We start from the raw sequence: 23,899 nt of genomic DNA, 5'->3' as shown, positions 1-23,899 counted from the left end.
AAACTTCCTTACGATTTTTAGGAATTCAAAAATACACAATGCAGTCATAATCAATAATCTGAAACCTACACCTAGGCTTTGACTTCCGCGATCTCAGAAGTTGCACCTCTCTACATCCTGAAAAAAAGTTCATGTGTGAGAACTACAAATCTAGGCTGAGATGGCTCCTGCTGTTTTGGCTCCACACTCTCCACTTGGCTGCACAGTTTTGAGGGGCAGGAAGATTAGGTGTGTGGCTCCTGATTCTATGTTCCCATCTAACTGACTTGATTTATTGACAAGGGGCTTGTGAAGAGAACATGGAGTTTTCTCCTGCAAAGGAATTTGTGGGAGGCAGAGCTGCTCATCTCTCCAAGCAATTAAAACATTCATATGCAAAGCTTATTCTTATTGTAGAATTATACTTTTTAATATGTTCTTTTCAGACTAAACTGGGCAATAAAAAGACATAGGTATTATTCATCGCTCATAAGCTTGGCCAATCAACTCTAAACATGAACAGTTTTAGACTTCAGTTGTTCTCCCTGAAAATTACACTCCTGTTAGATGGAGCTCCTTAGAAAGTAACATTGAGCACCTGTGTCACTCAAGTCTTTCCAGGAATTATAGCATGATTTGTTGGAACACAACTCTTTACTATTAAGGATAAAATCTCTTTCTTACATATATCTAAGTTTTAAAAATACACATTTTACTCGTGTCTAAGAAATTAATTCTCTAGAAATAATGGCAAATTTATGCTAATGTTATTGTTATTGTTAATTCCTGGACGTTTCCCATTCTAGATAAATCCTTTCCAGGAGTTAAGTATCAATACCATAAATTAAAAAAGATGAGCCATTTTTTCCTTACATTGCAATTAAAAATAAAGAAATGATAAAAGGTTTATTATGAAATCTAGAAAGTCAATTTACACAAATAAAACTACTATGGTACAACATACTACTATCATGGTACAACATCCTTCCCAAATTTCAATAAATTCTGCTTTGTGGGTGAACAGCTGTGTCATGCTGAGCTGCCTGCAGAGTTAAGCCACAACAGGAATCTTACGTGGAGGGTTTTTTTAATCCAGACTTCTACTGAGTATTCACAATTTTGTACCAAAACTTGGAGATATGCAAAGTATTGAGAAGAGCCACTGGTTTAAATCCTCCATACTTGGGGAATGAGTGAGATGATTCTGTCAGTCAGTGATTATACAGCAGGAGGAAAATGAGCACGTAAAAGATCGAAAGACACAAAGTGTCACATAAGTGTTTGCACATCTCGGTAGTATTCTTTATTCTCATTCTGAAATTCTTCCTGACTGTATCGCTGTTTCCTCAACAATTATTTTCTTATTGTTCACTACTCACTGCTTAATGGCACCTCATACTGCAAATACACCATCTTTATTTTCATGAACAAACAAGTTTTATGAAAATGAGAAGGTATTTAATTTATTTTATATAGCATGAAGCTGCACCAGTCTTACATTTTGACAGACTGGGTCAGAAGTTATATGTAAGTACTGAAAATCCAAAATGTGAGCAGAATCTCCAGGTGGTGGTGGCAGTGGTGTTATGAAAATGAAAGAACAAGCTTGATTGATCTTTTCCATAGATAGGAAATAACTTAGAGCAGGACTGAAATCAGCTTTGTAAGACCAAAAATGACAGTTAAAAAGATACCAATATTTTAGTTCTCACCACTGTCTTATGCAGATGTCTGTAAAGCACCACTGACCCAGTACAGTGTGAAGTGTTTTCCCCCTTTCCAATCTGTGGTTCAGAAAGTCCCAGGCAGTACTTTTGTTCTTTGAGGAAAGGAGCTGCACCAGCTGGGAAGATCAGTGGGTCAGCAGGCATAGGTATGATGCTGAAGGCCCAGTAGAGCTGTACTTCTGCAGTGACAATTTACCTCTCAATAAATTTGAGAATTACAGAAAAACTTTAAAATATACAGTTTTTGTGCCAAGAGGTAAACAGGCCTATGGCCCAGTAAGAATGACACAATAACAAGGAAAATCATTTGTAAATCAACAGCTTGCAATTTAAAAAAATAAATAAATAAAATTCTATAGCATGCAGCAAATATTTGTGGTAGAATTTTCACACGGTTTTCCTTCTGTTCCTCATTACCACTATTTCCCGTCTGTTTGCTACAGATTATTATTCACAGCTAAAGACACTACCTCCAAAAACCATTGTTCCAATAAGGACTTCTAGTCCTTTACACAAATAAATACATTAACCAATACTATTCAGACCTAGTGATTTCAATTTAAAAGATGAAAATGTGTTTAATCCGACAGAGAACATATCAAATGTTCACCTTCTAGAGGGCAAAAATTAGAAAAAACAAACTACAGCAAAAAAAGGCCAAGGGTGGAGCAGCTGTATGGCCAGAGCCAGGCCCACTTGCCCTGCACACATACCAGCTACCTGGCAGACCATGCAATGAGGCTTCTGGCAATGAGAGATCAAGGAAGCAATCTGCTTAATACTAACGTAAGCATAACTAATATTTATCAGGCTGGAGAAAATCTAGGGGACTTCAATATTTCAGCATTATTCTTATTAATACAGACATTAACTTGCATTGTGCAACAATGTAGACTCATGCTACTTTGCTACCAGTATCACTGCTGCCAACATCCGAGGCTAGAGATCCTAGACAGTGGCCTAGACATGGCTAAGATCCACAAGATCTAATTTACTTCAATTCTTTTAAATAGAAGCGGGTTGATAACAGCCTGAAATACTCAATAGCTGAGCACTGGGTGGGTCAGTGTTTATCTTAAGTACTTTTCTTTAAGGAGATAAGATAAAGTAATTTGACAAATTGATAATATTGTCAGCTTCCACTAGTTAATTATGGGTGATATCTGACATTTATCTGAAAGCTCTATCTCCTGGAAATAACTGGTTATATAAAAACATTTGTCTATTTTGTTAATTTTTGTCACGGTCAGAAAAATAAGCCCAAGAATATTAAAATATGATCACCAGAAAGATTCAGGCAACAGAAGCAAAATAAGAACATTCCGCCCATTGTTTCAGGGAAGTCTTTCTCATTTCAAAGGAGATTTCATTTTGAGGACTTGGAACAATTGTTTCCAGCTATCTGTCTGTGACTATACTCACCAGCCCATTTGAGGAATTCCACTGCATCTTTGCCCACTTCTGTGGAAAGAATGCACATACCACATAATGGCCTCTGCAGCACTCAAGACCAAATGTCTGCGTTCAAGTGCAAGGGATAACTTTAGTTTACAGACAATACAGCCCAATTTATCTGATAATTCAGTGTTAAAACTATTTGATATTACAGGTTACGTTGGCTAGGCGAGCCCAGTGAAGGAGCTTGTGGATGTGAGAGTGAGTGGGACAAGAAAATAGAAATCCCTGTTTTACTGTTGGCACTTCTGAAAGTCCCTTTGGAGATGCTCATTCAGCAGAAAGATAGAACTTCCTACTTTTCAAGGCAAGAAGACATGAAGTATGACATACGTATCAATGACAAGTGATGACGTCAAAAGCCTCCAAGTATTTTATTTTAAACCTCTTCGTTCAACCATTGCATGTTAGGGCCATCATGCATAAATGGATGTAGATAGTGCAATGCAATGTTTTTCAGGGTAATAACATGTAAACAAAAAATGACTTTAGATACTGAAAACAATGCAGCAAAATTAACATTAGACAAGCCCAGGACAATGACTCCTAATAATGAGCAGGATAAATGAACGCCATTAAGGCTGTCTGGTTCAGTTCTCTGACTATCCTCATGCATCCCACTTACAACCACTTCATTTATTTATTCAAGTAAATGCCAACTTAGAGCTGCAGTGGAAGAAAATTCCTATCAATTAATCAATCAGGTAGTAATATAGGAAGTACTAGCATCAAAGCAATACCCGTCTTCCACTCAGCTTTCCCCAAACTCATACTGAATATCAATGCTCAAATTCTAATGAAACACAACTCTAATAAGCACCTGTATCACGCTTCTACATTTAATTTTTTCACTGCATAGTGTAAGCACTACCTAGTTTACCCAATTATGATGCAATTAGGAAATAAACAAGGAGAGAAGGCACCAGCAAAGAGGATTCTTCTACACAGGTACACCATGTGTGTTAGGAACAGCACCGCTGAATCAGTGGGAATGAACTGGTTCTTAACTTCTGCTAGAGAGCTCACGCCACACAATGTACATAACTTGCTCAAGGAGCCATATCAACATGAACTCTGGAAAGGATATTTTAAAATCAAATAGATTAAAATATTGCAAGCAGTAGAAATATTACTGCCAACCCGTTTCTTTTTTAATGATCACTGAAGTGAGCAGGTAAATTGATGAATGCAGGAAAGCAATGAGGACACAATATAAGCAAGATGTAGTATTTCTAGTATTTCTTCATTTACATCAAAGCTAAGCTGATGTCATAAAAAATCTGACATGCATGGGTCCACACTGAACCTGAGTAAAAAATGGAAGGAAAAATTGTGCAAGGACAGGACAAAGCAGCAGTTGGGAATGATATAAAACAATTCAGAAAGTATCAGTTAATACTGGTAAAATTCTTTGGAAAATAGTCTTTCCATTCACACAATTTTGACAAAATCTTTAGCTCTGGCTTACTTGACTCACTATAACTTAAATGTGTGTTTCTGAATAGAACCATGAAAAGAACAGTTCAGATTATTAAAGATGTGCATGGTGAATAAGAGATCAGGAGGAAACACAAGTATCAGAAGCTAGTATCCCTGTGTGGGGAAAAAAAAAAAAAAAAAGGGCAACAGGGCAACAGTACATAGTTGAAAAAATCAAAATGAAATATGTAAATGATTTGAATTGAAATGGAGAATTTCTCAAGAAGATGTAGGTTTCCTAAAAATATGAGGCAGTTTAATGTAGTGTCAGAGATGAAGCATTCCAAGTGATTTAAAATGTGGTTTTGGGGACCACCCTTAGGGATGAAAATCAGAAGTATTCCAAGAAGGTAATTAACAAAATTTATCAGAGTAAATTCCATCAACAGCAATTAGATTTGCTGGTCAGGATGCAACTTCTTAATCCACAAGTTCCTATATCAGTAACAAAGTGTGGGAGACTAATAACAGGAGTCATCCCTCCAAACTTGATAGAACCCGTCAACTTCTGCATCTGACATACAAAATCAGTACTGGAAAAAAATACGCTTTTCACAGTAACTGTTTGATGCAGGATTCACCTGTAATGGTAACAGTATTCTACATTTAGTGCTTTTACAATGTGTCAGAAGTCTGAAATAGGAATTCCAGTGAATTGGTTTTGAACAAGCACACCGTCAGTGAGATCACGTTCACCGTGCTTTCTTCATCTTGGTAGATTCAAATAGAAATTCATAATTTTATTGTTTCAAAGATGAATGTGAAAAATCAGCTTATGAATAAATTCAGATCAGAAGCTGTGGAGAATTTTACTCAATTTTTCTGGAAGATATTAAAAAAAACTATTTAACTTTGGTTTTAATTTCCACTGCAGTTTCTAACCATTTTATCAATTTAAATAGATTTAGCTGCCTATATAAATGTTTACTCCACTCTAGCTCTACAAGTAGTATTCAACTAGAGAAAAAACAAAAGTGTTGGTTAATAACTTGTTGAATTATTAATCTGCATGTCAATATACTGAAATTTCTGGGAATAACTGATTATGCAAGGAAGTCTAGGCTTTCATAACTTCAAAAACAAATCAAAATGAAATTTAGGCTTTAGATTCATCGTACCTTTTCTCCCTCAGATAACACAGCTTCAAAACAGGTGTATTTTCTTTCTGCTAAAATTAGCATATCAGCATTAAAAGCCAAGAGAGAATCAAAAATTGATTGTTTTTGAAGTACATAAATTCAGATGCATATAAATGAATGCAACCACTGTTCTGATGATTTTATCTACATTATCTTTAAGACGACACACAAAATTAACCCACAGTATTTCTCAGGCTCAAATCAAATATTTATTTTTACATAGAATTAGCCCCTAATAAACCAAACTTCCTGTTTTCTGGCCTACTCTCCATATCTTTATGGCACTGCTCAATACGGACCAGTGCCATTAAGAATACCTTCTAAGGATGTAGTTCAGTTCCCTGAAGACTGGGTTTCAGGTCTGGAGGCATACCATAGTACTGCCATAGAGGTAACAGTTCCATAATTAGATGAATCCGTTGGGCAGCCCAAAGAAAGTTCATCTTGCATTTTTTTTTTTTTTTAAGGGGGAAGTGAAACAGCCAGATTGAAACTCATCCACTTTATAGATGCCATTTGACTTTATCACCTAGATTTCAGTGGGACTTCTCTAAAGCACAGCAAACAACCTGTTGCTACAGTTACAGAGTTCACTGGGACACAAATCATGAGGCCAGAATCATTCTGCTTTCTTGAAATTCAAGCTCATGTATCTGGTGATGTACAAGAGTTTTAGTTACAAAAAATGTGATGTAATTCCTCTCATAAAAAAGGAGTGCCTGCGTCACTCAACATTTGATTTGCTGCTACTGCCAAAGGCAGAAAATAATAAATGCCAGAGAGGAATCAACACAGATCCTTCATTTAATCATCTTTATTCAGCCTTGTAACCAGCAGCAAAGGTTGCAAATATTAAGGCGAGGCACCACAACAAACTATCAAAATTGGGCAGAAAGCAACAGGGAGAGGTTCCCTGATGGTCAAATGGCTTAACCTGCTCAGTTTCTGCTGCTTCATTTTCCCCAACAAGGAATGCAAAAGCAGGCTGACTACCTCTAAAAGGAAAGTGAAAGCATACATCCTTACAACTTGGAGGTGTATTTCTAGAATCTGTGACACTCGTGACAAGTATGCTTTCAATTATTATGTAGGTGAAGCTGTATGCTAAGTGTCCTTTCATTTCTTTTTTAGCTACAAATGGAAACTGTCAGACCTTTCCAAAGAATTGTGAGAAGACAGTCTTCACTCTAGGTATGAGGCAAACAAGCCTAGTTTCATTCACCTCTCCTTAGAAGCTTAAAAGCTATGCTCTTCTTCAGGATCTGGTGACCAAAAACATATGAACTTGATCTACCTTATTTTACATGCCCCAGTGTGGAGAGAAGATTTTAGCATATCAGTCTCTTACATGTGACTTAGAAGAAGAAACTGACCCAGTACACCTCCTGACACACTCAAGGACCCTCAGAAATTAACTGAGGAGAGATAAAACGCAATGCTGAGAGCACTAGTCACACACCTCTAACACTAAAAATAAGTGAAGTTGCAAGAGTACCTGCTAGTATTTGAATTCCTTTTCTCTTCTAAGAGAAAACTTGAATATTAGTAGAGGTATCCTGTGACTAAATCAACTGAGGATTATATCATGTTACATAGATGCTGGAGGTGATTTGCAGTGAATCCATCAAATATCTTCATCATTTGACTAATACTCAAAGGAACTGAAAACACAGTTCCAAAGACTGAAAAAGATTTTGCAAAGACAAATTCCTACTGTTTTAAGTAACAAGGCAAACTTTCAGTCATCACGGAAGTGTAAACTTGGACTATCATTATAAAGACAGAAAAGAGAGAGATGGAAAAGGCTGAGAGCAAATGGACAAACATGTCTGACAACTTTGCTGAGTGGTAGGACAAGAGATGGTGGGAGGAAGAATTGATGAACTGTCACAGTATGACAAATAAGACCTCTGTTGGATGTATTGATTCTGAACAGAGAATGACTCATGGATCTACTCAATTTTCACTTCATTTGAAGACACTAAAGTACTTGAACAAATCACAGATGCTGCCAAACAAGTCAACGAAAAAAAATAGTTTTCCATGCGTGACTTGATTTGGGGCAAATTCATTAATAAATGCTTGTTTTGCAGGACAGCTCATACAGAAGTGCTTATGTTTTGTACCAAGTATCACTGTCTCGCTAGATCGCATACACATGTAGTACACTAGAAACAGACTTAATTACTGGGAAAAGTTACTCAATGACAATCTGGGTACATTAGTACCTGAATTTGTCTACTGTGTGTAAGCACACTTCTTTCATTCTTTGACCTCCAAATACATTCAGTACATCAGACAACGCAAGAGAAAATTTTGCTTGTAGTTTAACTCAAATACTGTAAGTCCCAATAGCTTTTTTTTTTTCCCCTTACATCATGGTGCAAGAGAATTCAAAGAAACAAAGTTATACTCCAAAACTGATTGGAGTTAATAATGATGGGTTACTGCATCCCTGTACTTTTCCTCCTCTTTTTTTCCCCACTTTAAGAGCTGTATTTTTAATCTTCATACATGAAGAAAGAGCCTAGACATTGTGAACAAGGTTCATATCAAAACAATAGTTCTGAGCTGAATTCACAAAGAATAATTCTTTAAAGTATTTCAACTCCATAGTCTTTTCTTTTTTTAATAAATTTAAAAATTAATAAACGTAAAATTTAATAAGACCATTCACTATTTTCCTGTAGGCTAGCATCCTTCATCCTGTTTTGCTTCTCTATTCCAGTGGAAGTCTTCCCACTGTCAGCTTTCCCTTACAGGCTGCAACCTCTTTCTTCTCTTTCTTTTCCATACTGCCAAGGACGGAGAGCACAGGTATAACTAACACAAAACCACTGGAACAACCAAAACTGTAATACTACATTTAAACTTTGACAAAATTTGAAAACTAATTAACATGAAAAACAAATGCAGTAACCAGTGATTGTTATGCTACTTGTGACCACACAGTTCATCTAGTCATGCAACCTTTCTCCTGTTGTTAAACCTCCATTCAGCAAGTTTGCTATTTCCCCCTAGCAGAGAGAGGAAGTATCTACCAGGTAAATCTCAACCCTCTGCCTGTCCTAGAGCTGCCCCAACAGGAACAGTCACAGCTTTTTTTCCTGTGGAAGGCTGTGAGAGATGCAGAAAGGCAGTTTTGGTGGCTCTTTTCCCAGCTGCTGCTGTGGGGAGGAGGTGTGGTAGAACTGGCTGCCAACTGCTGCCACCAGGCTGGGATGAGAGGGGAACAGCAAGAGTCTGGCTTTGTCAGCTGTTGTACAAGCCTACTGTAGTTTGCATGGGAATTATATGAACTTGTGTAGTCCATTTACAGAAATTCCAATTAAGTTTGGAAGCAACCACTTTGAACTCCATGCCAAGAGCAAGAACTATTCCTTTGTGCTTAATGAACTCAATCTGGAAGTATTTTACCAATCTTTTAGATGTCTGAGTTCAATACAGAGATCAGAGTAAAAAGCTAGGGTTGATCAGGCCTAAGTGGCTGAACTGTTTGAAGAACGGAATTGTGAGTTTGCTTTGATCTATTCCAGCACACATTTGAAACGTGTATATGTATGTATATATATTTTTTTCATATATATTCAATTATGACAAAGACCAGCTGGGTACAACTATGAGGGGAGATGGCTGCATTTACAACAAACTAATTTCGATGTAAATTAAAAATAGTGAAGCCCTTTCCACATCATGCTTGCTTCCTACCTCTTACCTCCTGCTCCTACAATCCAGAAATAGTTGGAAGGAGCTCAGCAGAGCTTCCACACTCCCCTGCCACAAGGGAAGTGGGATGCTTCAGAGCCTTGGTATCCCTGTATGCAGTTAGATTCCCCTCACTTCTAGGGAATACTACAGAAAACTGATAAACCAGAAAAAGTGCATTTAAAATTATGCAACGTTTTTGTTTAACAAAAGAACTGCGCAGCTAATGTGTGGAAATTCCCTCTCTTGACCTTTACAAGGTGAAAGGCAGAAGCACTGTAGGGAGTCAGGGCAGCAAGGGACAGGGAATTCCAACTGATATTGTGTTAGCTGAGGATTTATGTCATTAGATACATCTGGATTAACTTAAAGTCACAACACAGCCCCAGTGACCTTTGCTTAGTCAAACAGCAAGGCTTTTTCAGTTTCTATTGCAAAAATGGTAGTTTATAAACTGTGACTGACTCATCAAGGCAAAGACATCAGGAGCAGTCTTAAACAGGAAGAAAATATAATGCACAGAAAACTGCAAGAAATACATGACTCAACTATTTCACACTTTATGGGATTCTGTTTCTGCTGCTTGGATTAGCAGAATAATTTCCACTCTATCATACCTTTTAATTAGAATTAATTTTAATGTCTAATTTAAAGTGATAAGCTAAGTTGCAAAGGGTTGAAAAGAGGTACTGCTAATACCTAGCGTGGCAGTTTTATAGTGACTGCCTTCAAAAGACATCTTCTCAACATTCTATTCCTCTACAAATTGTTTGACCCCACCCTCATGCTCCCTCCTCTTTTGTCAGTAATTGATGCAGCTGCATAGTGATGCGCATCAGGAAAAACAGTTTAGAAAAGTGTATTTTCTATATATTGTGTACTCAGTTTAGAAAAGTGTAGAAAAACTAGTTTAAAAATCAACCTGGCAAAAAAAAAAAAAAAAAAAAAAAAAAAGGATTATAATTACAAAGCGACCAGAACGTGTAATAGAGAAATTACCACAGAATACTCCTGTAAATCTGCTAAGTCAATAAGATTCATCATGCTCTGTTAAGTGCTAGTTGTGAAAACTGAAGGTCCCCATGGCTTCTGGAAGTCACATATCTCATTCTATAGAACACTGGAATACTTTTGGGATTAAATGAGTAAAAATCATTCCTTCAAGTTCTGCTGTTTTGTCTTCTCATCCCACAAACAAGATACTTGTGTCTTCCCCACATACCCAGCCACCTTCCAGGATGCTTACAAAATGCATAAGTGGAATTACAAATATTAAGCTGTTTGAAAAACAAAGTAGTATTTTTACCAATGTTTTCTAATTTCAGTAATCTCACTAAGAGTTAGCTAGTTGTTCTTCAGCACCACATTCACATTTCCTACAACTAAATCTAAAAATGGCACAGTATTTTTTGTTAAATTTAAATAAAGACAAGAAAGCATCAAAATTGCCACATAGATTTTCTGCCACTTCCCACATTTGACAGTGACTTATATTCCAGTATTCTCTCTAAATTGTGTTACAAGTGGTACAAAAAGCCAACAGTTTATACATACGTTTACAGAGAACAACAATCTCATTTGCTCTTCTACCCATCCTAGCATATTCCTTGTAGGCTGGAAACAGATTTACCATGCAGCATCCTGACTAACTTTGACAGATGCTGTAGTAAACCCTTGAGAAGAGCATAGATGATTCCCACCTGGAGATGTAAAATAATTTAACTTTTTCCAAATAAAACACGTTGTGTTGTCCAGCTTTTAACACAAGTTCTTGGAAATATGCTCCTGTATTATCATTTCTCAGGACAAGCACAGAAGGTCTAAACCACAGAAGCACTAAAGAGTCACAACACGCTCCTCTAAATCGGCCATTCTTGCCGTGCTGGACATCCAGTTCGACCTCAGCAGCCTTCACTGTCAACTTTATCCTTCCCACTTCCTTCAACCTTTCTTGCATGTATTTCTTCATTTCATCCTCTCAGTTCTGCCCTTTGAGCCCCAGACCTGCTACTCTGTACCTTCCCAGTCAGCTGTTTCTGCTGTGATGATGGCAGCCTCCAGCAAGGTAGTGGCATCACGAGCCCTCAAAGGGCAGCCTGCAGCCAGATCAACAGTCACACACAGGGAGCCATTCCTGCAAAGTTGGCCTGTCTTTCCCTTACCCAGAGGCAAAGTTTGGAGGCAGAAGAAAGAGTTGCACTGTTCTGCACTGTTCATTCTTTTCCTTCTTTTCCTCTGTTTAACAGTTGCTGTCCTGTTATGCAAGGCAGAAAGCATACGTACTCTCCTAATTTGTAAGTACCTAGGACTCATGAGGAATTCAACCTGTACCAATACAGAATCATCTAAATGGAAAGCTGATGTCTCCATATTGCCCTCCTGGAGCTGCCTGGCATGGCAGATCCTAATGTCTTTCCAACAAACACAGGAGAAGCAAGGAAGGAAAACGTAGCTTATGCTGCTCAACATGCCAATATCTCCTAGAAAGACTTCTGACCAGAAATCAGCAGTAACCAATTTGACTCTTCACCCCATTGCCTACAGTCACACAGACTGGAGGGGTTGGAAGGGAGCTCTGTAGAAACCAAGTCCAAACACCACTATGAAATCACAATAGATCACACAGGAAGGAGTCCAGGCGAGTCTTGAATATCTTCAGAGGGTTCACTGAATACTCAGGACTTCATTCAGAGCTCCCACACTGGTACAGGCATGAACCAATGCTGGACATCAACAAGCCAACAGTTCATTTCTCTTCCCTCCTTGACAGCATGAATCTGTCTTTAGGTCTAAAAATACTGTGCCACTGCACACTGCCTGGGAATCTTCTCAGGTAATCAACTCTTCCCCATGTTCCCATACAGACTTGCAAACTTCCTTTTCTATTTTCACACTAAGGAAAGTACCCTTTTCATGAGCCAGAGTCTCATGAAACTTCACCACAGCTCTCAGACATCTTTCAGCAGGTTTATCTAGCTCCTAGCTCAACCACTTTTATCTCTATATGTGAGAGGATATCCTGCCTCTTCTGAATAGTTTTAAAGTAGTTCTAAGAACTAAACTGCTTTTCTTGTAATTGCTAGAAGTAAATTAAACTTTCAAACTCTTTGTAAAGTTTGGCTTTGGAAGACATACCCCAAGTTGGAAGGAAACCTTAAGGAACACTGAGTCCGACTTCTGGCTCCCAAAAATCAAAACATACATCTGACAGCGTTGTCCAGACACTTCTTCAACTCTGACAGCTCAGTGTCAAGACCACTGCCCTGAGAAGCCCGTTCTATACCCATCACCCTCTGGTAAAGAATCTTTCCCTAACCCCCCAGTCTGACCCTTTAATGACACAGCTCCATGCCATCCCTTGGGTACTGTTAGCAACCGCTGTAGCAGAGCTCAGTGCCGCCCTCCACTCCCTGTGAGGAGCTGCAGCAATGACACTTCCCCTCAGCTCTGGGGTGAACAAACCATGAGACCTCAGCTGCTCCTCATATGTCATCCCCTCTAGAACCTTCACCATCTTCCTAGCCCTCTTTTGGATGGTCTCTAATAGTTTTATTTCCCATAATTACTAATTTAAAATAGATCTTGAATGGGACAAAAGCAACAACAATAAAAAACATGAAGCCATTTCTTAGTGAAATACTAAAAAAGGAGTATCAAGAATTCTCAAAAATGGGTTCTGGTAAAGAGACAGGATTATCCTAAAAATCACCAAAGTAGAAAGAAATGAAGCTTGTTTGCCCCTTGCTACTACAGGACTCAAATGCTTAAGACAACAGAAACCAAAATGAAATTGAAACTTGTACAGGATACAGTTTGAAATAAGAGTTATTTCAATATATGAGTATAACTGTCCTAGACCAAGTCTTCTATGTAGCACATTTATTCTGTTCCCTATTATGAAAACAGATACAATATATGTCCTAATAAAATTAGGCCTATCTCTGAGCATGACACACTAAGGGAAATTCAGGTATGATTTTATTTGACTAATACAGTCAAATATGTAAGAAACACCATCTTTCATCTAATTGTTTTAATCTGCAAAGTCTAGATAGTCTTTGAATTTCACTGTAATATGTGCTACAAAAATGTTTGCTCATTTTCTCAAGAGGGTAAGTAATAATGAGGCACTAATTGTTCTGCCATCAGCCTAAGCATACACATAATCCTTAATTAATATTTAACCAGCACTTACATTTTCACACTGCATCTTTCTGGGCATTATATGGGAAATATTGAGTCCATCAATAACGATATCAAACGGAAGTCGATTTTCCACAAATGTTTGAAAGGCTTCAAATTCCTGAAATAAATCAACAAAAGGATATGGGAAATAGTAGGTTTCATTTAATAAAAATAGTTTTCATTCAATTTTTATTATAAAAAACAATCAATCAAAGAAGCCTCCACTAAATATCTCAATTTTCTTACTTGCATATTTGAAAAAACAACAACACAGGCAGAAAAACTTTCAGAAGACATAAATGTTTCATTGGATAGTTTTGACATACTTTTAAATTACATTACTATTGAAAACCAGAACTTTGCAGTCGTCCAGATTTTAACAATTATAATCTGCATCACACACTTTTATAAGGATGCATGTTACAGTCGTTTTTACAGAACAGCTTCAAAATAAAGCAAATTTACACCCCAGGAGACTGTGACACCATCACTAATGTTTCCAAACATAAAACAAGCATCATTCTTAATTTCTCTGTAAGAATCTTGAAATCACCAAATGCTAGTCTCTGAATAACAGATTTGTATTTACATAAGCATTCATTTACAAGCACAGGCCTTTGTTTCTGAAAGATACAGTTTTAAGTCTAACAAACCAATGAATTCCTTATTATAACAGAAACATAACACAGTGATTAAGCAAACAAACAGCATCAATCCTGGCTGGTACTGGTTTGTTATTTTTCTTTCCTCCAACAGAAGGAAAATCACAATTGCTTTATGCCCGAGATCCCAAAGGAAGAGAGTAGAAAGTTTCAATAAAGCCTTCATGAATCTGTGATTTTATTTTTAAGACTTAGTGTTTTTAGCAGACACCTGCATTACATTTCAATCTCATGTTTCTGACTGATTTTAATAGAATTGTCAACCGTAACCCATCTAGGTGAGCAGTTCCTAACAGGCTCTTCTGTTAAAGATAAAGCCTATTTATTGGGTAATAGAGGTTTCAGTCTAAAGCTACAAATAATCTCACAGGAACTCACAACAATCACAAATCTAATCTCTGCTGCTAGGAATTCAAGAACCACTCCTCCAACCTTCCTTTCTCCTGTGTATCCACATAGCCATATACAGATCTAAAGAACTACAAGCCGTGTCCACCACACGAAAACAAAAACATGCACATACAATAAAAAACAGCACATACAATTCTTTCTTCAGGAAAGAAGCAAAATAAAGAATGTATCTGCTCAAAAAGCATACTGCTGTCAGGCAGCAACATACGATCACCAACTTCAAATTTAGTTGGAATGTTTGTGACAAATTATAATACAAAAAGGATTACTTGTATTAAGAGCACAAACAGACCAAGTGAGATAAGAATGCCTCATTCAGACATTAAAATTTCAGGTATAAATTCTAAGTGAACAGACCTGTACCAATCAAAAGCACACTGGTAAAAACATAGACAACGTGGCTCAGCCTGGTATCACCAGAATCAACTGCCTTTCAGGGGATCTTTTTACTTCTCCACAGCTTAAATAAATAGCATTTAGAAAGAATAAGAAATAAGGCAAGAAAGCTATAACCACTAACAAACTGTTGACACCTGTAAAGTGTTCCTCCCCTCCCAATCTCCAGACATTCTATATAGATAAATAAATATTTCCATTGCCATCTGAGGGACAGGGACATCAAGACTCAGATAGGACATCACTAGCAATGGCATTGGAGGGGGGTGGAGAACAGGAAGAGAGGCAATTGAGGTAAAAAAAGATTCCTGGCTTCCCATCAGAACTCCTCATGGTTCAAAATCAGGCAAGTCGTTGCTGTAGCAATGGACAGCTGTCTGAAATGAGGAGAAGAGTAAAAAGAAGGAAACAGAGAGAAAAAAGGCAAAATAGGAAAGCCTGGGGACAAAGATAAGAAAAGACGAAGAGGAAGCAAATGAAAATACACGGGAAACACTCCAACAGGGCATTATTTTTCCAGTGCCAACAAATACCAATGTTACTGGGAGCAACACTAACAGTCAAGTAGATGTTTTTAGAAAACATGGTGTACATGTAATCTTGTCTTTCAGGGCTCCATTCCCTACAAAATAAACACTTAGTGAAGACTTTTCACAGGGGTATTTTATTTCAAGTGACAATAGCTACAGAGCAGTTTCTTAAGCAAGTGGGTCACCCCAATGGCAGAGAGTTTTGTCAAGGAAGCACTGCAGCACAGGCACTGGAAGAGCCACAGAGGAGCTGGGTGTTCTCTCCACACCCTGTGCTTTGCTCTTCCTCCTCTCCCAGAGGGGCAGATGGAGCAGCACCTTTCAGAAGCCAACTTTGGCTCTCTGTGGCTCACTTTCAGAGCAGGAAAGAAGCTGCATCCTGTATGGTCACTCTCTCAACCACCCCACCCCACCACCTCTCTCTCCAACCTCAAAGGCCTATTTTGTTGTGTTGCCAGCAGCCTCCAGATCTGCACTGTTCTTTTGCCTCATTACCAGTAATCTATGCAATACAGCATATAAGAGCATATGAGAAAACACTCCCAATACCAGGAAACAATGTAATACAGTTGGAAGAGAAGGCTTGCTGCCACAGGAGATTTAGTCACACAAGTAGAAGTGAGGAGTTAACATTAGAATAAGTGCAGAAGACAAAAGGCCAAATTCACATCCCCAAATTCAGAAGACTACAATGATAAGCCTCAGAGAGACTAGAAAAAACCCAAGAACCTGTTCATTTTCTCCATTCCATCTACGTTTCCCCAGCAAAACAGAAGATTACTCCTTTCCTTTCAGGAAAAGAAAACAAAATAGCCTATTACCTAAAAGAACCACATAGAAGACTCCTTCCCTGAACAAAAGAGAGGGATGCCATCCAGGGAGACCTGGACATGCTCAAAAAGTGGGCACATGAGAATCTAATGGGGTTCAACAAGGCCAAGTGCAAGGTGTTGCACTTGGGTTGAGGCAATCCCAGATATCAGTACAGACTGGGAGAAGAACTCATTGAGAGCAGCCCTGTTGAGAAGGGCTCAGGGGTCCTGTTGGACAAAAAGCTGGACACAAGCCAGCAGTGTGCCCTTGCAGCCCAGAAGGCCAACAGTATTCTGGACTGCATCTAAAAGATGGGTGGTCAGCAGGATGAAGGAGGTGATTGCCCTCTTTACTCCTGCAGTACTGCGCTCAGGCTTGGGGCCCCTTCATAGAGGAAGGATGTGGAACTGTTAGAGTGAGTCCAGAGGAGGGCCACAAAGATGATCAGAGGGCTGGAGTGCCTCTCCTACAAAGAAAGGCTGAGGGAGATGAGCTTATTTAGCTTGGAGAAGAGAATACTCTGGGGAGATCTCATTGTGGCCTTCCAGTACTTGAAGGAAACTTACAAGCAAGAGGGGGACTGATTTTTTACATAGTCTGTTAGCAACAAGACAAAGGGCAATGGGTTTAAACTGAAAAAGGGGAGATTGAAGCTAGATACTAGAAAGAAGATTTTTACTTCGCGGGTGGTGAAGCACTGGAACAGGCTGTCCAGAGAAGCTGTGGACGGCCCATCTCTGGAGGCATTCACAGCCAGACTGGATGGGACACTAGGCAGCCTGATCTAGTGGTAGGCAACCCTGTCCATGGCAGGGGTTAAAACCATAACCTTTTATGGTCCACTCCAACCACATGACCAATGTGACTCTATGAAAGAGAGTCCAAGTTGTCAGATTTCCCATCCTCTCCAGGCTTAGGGAAGGGAAAAGGGCAAACCCTGGGAATTAGCAGCAGGCTACACCATCTGAATGCAGTACAAAGGGTTATTCAAACACACAAGCACTGACCTACATTAGAAGAGATACAGTATAAAAATTGAAAGATGCTGATCTTCCAAAGATCAAGAATTGTCTGGGCTTTATCCAGCTGTTACTTACAGCTACAGTAATCAAGAGATGATTCACCCATAATTCTCTCAAGACATTCCCCTCACTAACCATCTGGAAAAAGAAATTGAAGATCTTCCTTATGAAATGTAATTAAGCAGAGCACAGCTGCAGCTAAGCTACAACCTATCAAGAGAAGCCAGACACAAAATTCACCAGTACAGTACAGTAATGACATGAGGGCCAATTTAGACAAAAGAAATTGTGCTACTCAAACAAGCTTCTCCTTCCACACTGAGAACCTGATCTGTATGCAGCAGTGTTTGCCAGAAGGGAGATAATGAACACAGGAAGACCAAAAGGAACATTAAGATGAAGATGTCCTGCTGAACACAACAGGGTACACTCCTGCAAAACCCTACAGGACACCAACGAGTAGCAGAATATCTCTCTTCACATACAAGGACACTCAAACAAACACTAGACACTACACCAATTTCTAACTTGGGTTCATCTCAAGAAGCTGCTGAAAAAGTTTATCTTAATGCAAGGGAGCTACAGAAAAGTACCACAATAAGCTGTACAGCAATTCCATCATACTTGCTGCCAGATGTTTTGCAGCAGTCTGTGTACCTGGTGAGCATGCCTCACTGCAGCAGGACTGTGGAGAGCCTACAGAAGGGAGGTTCCAGTCATAGCCTCTTAGATACTATGTTCAAAAGAAAAGGGAACTGGAAAAAGAAAACACTCAATTTCATTCACTGCCTGGCTGGGAAAACAGGGAAATGCTAACTACACAGTCAGCAGAAGTGATTCACAGCCATTTCTATTAAGAGAGCTTATGTTTGCAAATGGATATGGCAGTGACTACATCAGTTCTTCACTAAGTCAGCCATAAAAATCCACCGTGGAATTTATCCTTACACAAAGAAGGCATTTGAAATATTTGTTTGATTATCCACTAGCATTTGGGTGGCCAAAATCCATTCGTACTTCAGCAACAGCACAAAGTGAATTCAAATTTTTAGGTACTCCACACCATCTGGATGTCCCATGCTCTCTTTCACTATCTTTTTCTTTTTTTCACCAGCACGTACTGACGCCAACACAGAAATAGGTGTTTCTACCTTTTCCCTTCCCTCAGCCATTCATTCCTAACTCTCATCTACCTATGCAAACAAGTTTGCTGGAGCAACAAGGAAGACAGGAGCAGATTAAGAACTTACCTCACATGAGCTGAGTCAACGGAACAGCCTGGTTCTCCTGCTCAGGTCAGTCTGTATCACACAGCAGCAGACAGCACAGATTAGGGGTGAGGCCAAGAGCAGGTGAGGCTACTGTAATCATCAGGTAGCACTGACCAGGCTAACTTACAGCACTATGAAACTACAGAATTTTATGAGATTTTCAGTATCTCTCTATCTAAGACACCGGGTGAAAGCTTAAGACCACAGGAAGGTTAGATCTTTTTTTTTTTTTTGCTCAAGTCTAAATAGAAAATATCTGGGCAACCAAAAATAAAAATCAGTCTTTCAAATTCATCAAGCCAAAATGCCCATGATCTAAATGCTAAAACAAAGTAATGTAGCATGCAAAGAAGATACACGGATACACGAGCAAATCCACAGAGGAATTTTAATAGTAGAAAGGCCTTTCTGTTCATAAAATGCATGGAATTTGAAGGAAAAAAAAAAGAAAAAAAAAGAAAACCCTACCAAAAGCTATCAAAACCACTGCAGAAACAAGAGTTTGTCACTTCTACACAATAAAACCTGTGCTCACTCATAAGGAATGGTAGAGACACTATAAGATGCGTGTAAGAACAGAACTACAGTTACTGATGCATCATTTTCCAGAAACATTCGTAATTCTAAGCTTTGAACAAAAGAAAAATCAGTCCTTTCTCCACACTGAATGGCAATATACGCAAGTGCAACGAAAGAGCAAATTACATTGAACAGAATGTTATACTGCACTTAAATATTATGCAACTCTATCCTAAGCATCAAGCAGGGCATTTTTCAATACTGTGAGAGCAGTTTTTAGAGAACTGAAAACACTCACTTTTTGTCAGTTTCATAAAACACAAAGTGGTGTAGGCTGCTTTGTTTTTGGCAGCGTTTCCTGGTATCAGAAGAAAAACACAGGAATAGGCGTTAGTGCGTGAGACACAGAATGCAGCTGTCAAGTTGAAATCCAGACAGTTTTTTAAGGTGCTCTGTGTTGCAACTGCTGGAGTACCCTTAAGTCTGCTGTTGTTATGCCTGAAGGCTTTAAATATTTCCCCCTTTAGTTTCAAAGCTTGGAAATCCCCTTCGAACCATTGTAAGCAGGAAGGCTTTTCTCAGTAATGTGTATGGTATCACTATGTACTCTGGATTAAATACGATTTGTTTGTCCTCTATTATTACGCTTGCAAAGTTAAAAAATAATGCAAGAGGTTCAAAGTACTGTGGTTGTAACCTCCAGAGACACTGTCACAAACAAGAAGGATCCCAGCAGCAAAGAGCAGGCAGGCAGACAGCCAGGCTGAGGTGAGCTGCATGTTGCCAGCTCATGCTCCTGCATCAACAGCAGGCAGCGCTGCTGCAGGACTTGCTGCTGCCTGATATGAGTCAATCCCACCGCCACGAGTGCCCATGCAGAGCACTTCCTGAGTACACTGACAATGGAGAGAGAACAAGCAGTTTGTACTGCTGCCCTCAGTGAAAAAAATAACCCTCAGCTTTGCAATGCTGTCATCTTATATGAATCTGAATACTGAATAATACTGTAACAGGCATTATACAAAGACAGCGGGACAATATAAAAGCATGACAAGTACATGAGGCCAGCAAGCATTCATTTAGACAGTCCATAATCTCCATGTGGAAAGATGTTACATGAAGATCAGACAGCCAAATATACCCCCGTGCTGCTGTCTGCTATTCTGGTCCAAATGTTTGTAGCGAATCTAAGCAAGCAACTCATCTAGCTGAAAAAAGGTGAAAAGTCATCCAAGGCAAAACACAACATTATTTTGCAATCTAGCCACATCCCCTGCTCGCTACGGGGACACGCTCACCTTCTTTCTCCCTTGGTACACTTGAAGGGGACACAAGTGAGCAGCTGGGAGGGTGGTGAGGCCAGTTACACTAGTTTGAAAAGCACGTTGCCACCAACTGCACGTTGAGTAATATTTGCAATCTCAATAGAAAAGCAGCAACTCAAGGGGCTGAATGGCACCAAACGTTCTGCCCTTATATTTCTGGAAACAACCCAGAGAATTATAAAACCTATGCACCCAGCATCTGTACACTGTAATAAGAAACTGACAATTAAAAACAGTACAAAATGTTTGGAATACTACAATCTGTTGGAGTTAGATGTGCATACGTTTTGCAAAGGAGTATTTAAAAAAAAAAATATTTCCGCATATCTATACAAAAGGTAAAAGAAAACCAGAAAACAGTAGTTAGATTTCAAAAACAAAAACAAAAAAAAACCTGACAAATTCATAAAAGGCTACTAGAATACTGAGCTAGCTATAGCATCTTAAAAATGCAGAACAGAAAAAACAAAGGGTCGTGCCAAAAAATTAGCATCATCTTCCAAATTTCTGTACTAATTTCCACATAGATAAAATGCTTTACAGGTATTTAGAAAAGAGAATGGCTAAGAAGCCAAATCAGTAACGATTACAAAAGAAAATTAAATTTAACATAAAAGGGAAGAAATGATGCACGCCGTAGGAAAAAAGTATCCTTATATTTTACACATTTCTGGAGAAACTGCATTGACTTAAAGGATCATAATGCGTAATGAAAATATCTGCTCGAACTGTTGCTGTTCTAAAACAAAGCTAATTAAATCTTTAGAAATAAAGCAACAGATAGATAACATGAAATTATTATAACCTGTTATGCCATCCTAATTATCATAAATTACAATGCCATCTTCTGCAATATCAGAAAACTCCGGCTTTGACCACAGCTGGAAAGCAGCTCCTCAGGTTTGAAGTAGCTTTGGTGATGGATCAAACAATGAAATGGAGAAGGACCACCTGATAATGCCCAAGTTAAAGGGGCAACCCTGTAAACTGTGTGAAACCAACATGTGTTCACATTAATTTTATTTTACAAGTAGTATAAAAAAAATTAGCTATATTCAAACGCAGAAAACACTCCAAAACTGCATCATGCCAGACTTCTCAAGAAACTTCTAAGTGGAATGGATGATCAACAAGTACCAGATTGTGTACTCAAGGAGTTCCTGATAAAATAATCTCCTTAAAATTTAGCTTCTTAGCTAAGTCAGACTAGTTTAACTCTTTGGTGAAAATTTACTGTTCTAATTTTATGTTTATAGATCTATCTGCATCTGTTGAATGAACAGGAAAATAACCTAACAAGCAGGAAAAAAAAACCCACTTTATTAAGGTATGACATTCTAAAACTTCAGTGGATTCTTCCTGTTTCTTCTTGCACGTACTAGATAATGAAAGAAAGATTCAGGTCTGAGAAAAATCACTGCATCAGCAAAGCAACTTTGTATGTTGCTTAGCAACACCTCCAAATTACATACAGTGGAAATTGTGTATCATTAGCACCTATCTTTTAACCATGCAAAAAAGTTTTCAAAAAGATTTAAGATCAGAAACAGATTTTCCAACATGTATCACGTTAGGAGAATTTTCAAATACAGAGGTGATGAAGGAGTTGTTACAAAAAAAAATAACTGTGGTGGACAACAAAACATTGGACTCTTTTACATTCAACTGGAAGATGGAAATGTAACTTTTTTTGCATGATGACCTATTTTTGCTGAACAATCAGTTAAAGACAGTGACCTGAACAAAACCTCAATCCATTCCTTGTCAAATGAATCAAGAAAAGGAAGAGTGGGCCACCCCAGAAGATCTGACCCAACTTCAAGAACATTCTCTAACAATGACGTAACCAAGAGAAAGAAATACATGATAAATATGTTTTCATCGAGATCTATTCCTTGCTACTAAGGAAGCAGCTTAGTCTTTTACTCTTCTACCAAAATAATCTCTGTGCTTCTGTTTACTTCCATTATAAATTACGAGCATCCGCAGTAAGATGAGATGCAAGAAAAATAAGAAGCCTTAAAAAATTCCGGCTGCCTTTGTTTCTCAACACCCATTTTTCCACTCAGTCTTTCCTCTTCTCCCCCTTTTTAAGTTCTCTCTGCTCTAGTCCTAAAAGACAATATCAAAGGAAGAGTCTAACATCCACCTTGAATTAAAAGGAGGTAGGAAGACAGAAAGTAAGCACGACAAGCCTGCAGCTTGGGCTGCAGTGTTCTCAGACTTTGTTCAGGAAGTCCAGTACTGGATTTATCTGAACATCCACCATAACTTTACCCATCTTTATTCTATGCTTACTGACCCTTATAAGATTCAGTACTGGATCAAGCACTGAAGCTAGCTTTCTTACTAACCCCCAAATTAGCCTTTGTCCTACCAAACACCACAACCAAAAGAAACCTGCAACTAAACCAGAGTCCCACTCAATCCAGCTCTGCTCTGTCCCTGTGGATCTTATAAGACCTAGCAGCAAACCTGCCTTATAATGCAACATAGGATACTGCTGCACCTCACTCTGACTGAGTCCAGCAGTCCGTACTTAGCAAAGAAGGAAAAAAAACATATTCAGCCCTATCTACAGATGGATTCACAGGCCTAGCTGAATTAACCACTCTTCTTTCTCCCTGAAAGGATCAGGCAAATTAGTCATGGCATCCAAGTGCAAGATAACCATAATCATCCGGGCATTTCAGAGCAGGTATGAGTAGCCAACCTCAGAAGCAGCCAACTTCATTAGGCTCACATGGGCCCACTTTTCTAGCTTCTCCAGGTCTCTCTGGGCTGCACCCTCTTCCCTCAGCATGTTGACCACACCACACAGTTTGCTGTTGCTGACAAACTTCTGGAGGGTGCACTCAGTCCCTCTGGGCTCAAAGGGCTTTGAGGCAAATCTTAGAGTTGGGAAACGCACACATCAAAGGAGAACCAATGCATTATACAAAAGCCATCAACTTAAATGTTAAGACAGAGAGATCTATTTTCAAAGCTTCACAAAATCAGCTGCAAGAATTACAGGTATACGAATGGGTCACTTTCTCTTCTCCCTCCAGACTACTACATTCTAAAAGAACATGTAAAACCCCTTTATGCACCTAGACCAGACCTAGTGTGGGGACTATACATGCCCCAAATCCATCTCTTCCTGTCTTCCTCACAGCACACGCACATCTGCCAAGCACTTCTTTCCCCATGCACATCAGCCCTTATCAGGAGTATGAAGTAGCTACGAATAGGATGATATTACTGAACTATTTGAGAAACACCTGAGCATGAAAGTCATC

General features: G+C 38.8%; 1 protein-coding gene across 1 annotated transcript in view; it reads right to left on the bottom strand.

Moving 5' to 3' along the window:
* The window catches only part of PRORP (protein only RNase P catalytic subunit), a gene marked incomplete at both ends in the record, with an annotated part of 37,202 nt that overhangs the window by 8,057 nt on the left and 5,246 nt on the right, over positions 1-23,899 (bottom strand). Inside the window, one exon of the mRNA XM_079537460.1 lies at positions 13,680-13,787. Coding sequence (XP_079393586.1) covers positions 13,680-13,787 — 108 coding nt within the window. The remainder of the gene's footprint in view (positions 1-13,679; positions 13,788-23,899) is intronic.

The sequence above is a fragment of the Tetrao urogallus genome, assembly GCF_951394365.1.
Source record: "Tetrao urogallus genome assembly, chromosome: 6".
In the NCBI taxonomy this organism is placed as follows: Eukaryota; Metazoa; Chordata; class Aves; order Galliformes; family Phasianidae; genus Tetrao; species Tetrao urogallus.
This window is presented reverse-complemented; position numbering and strand designations above follow the sequence as displayed.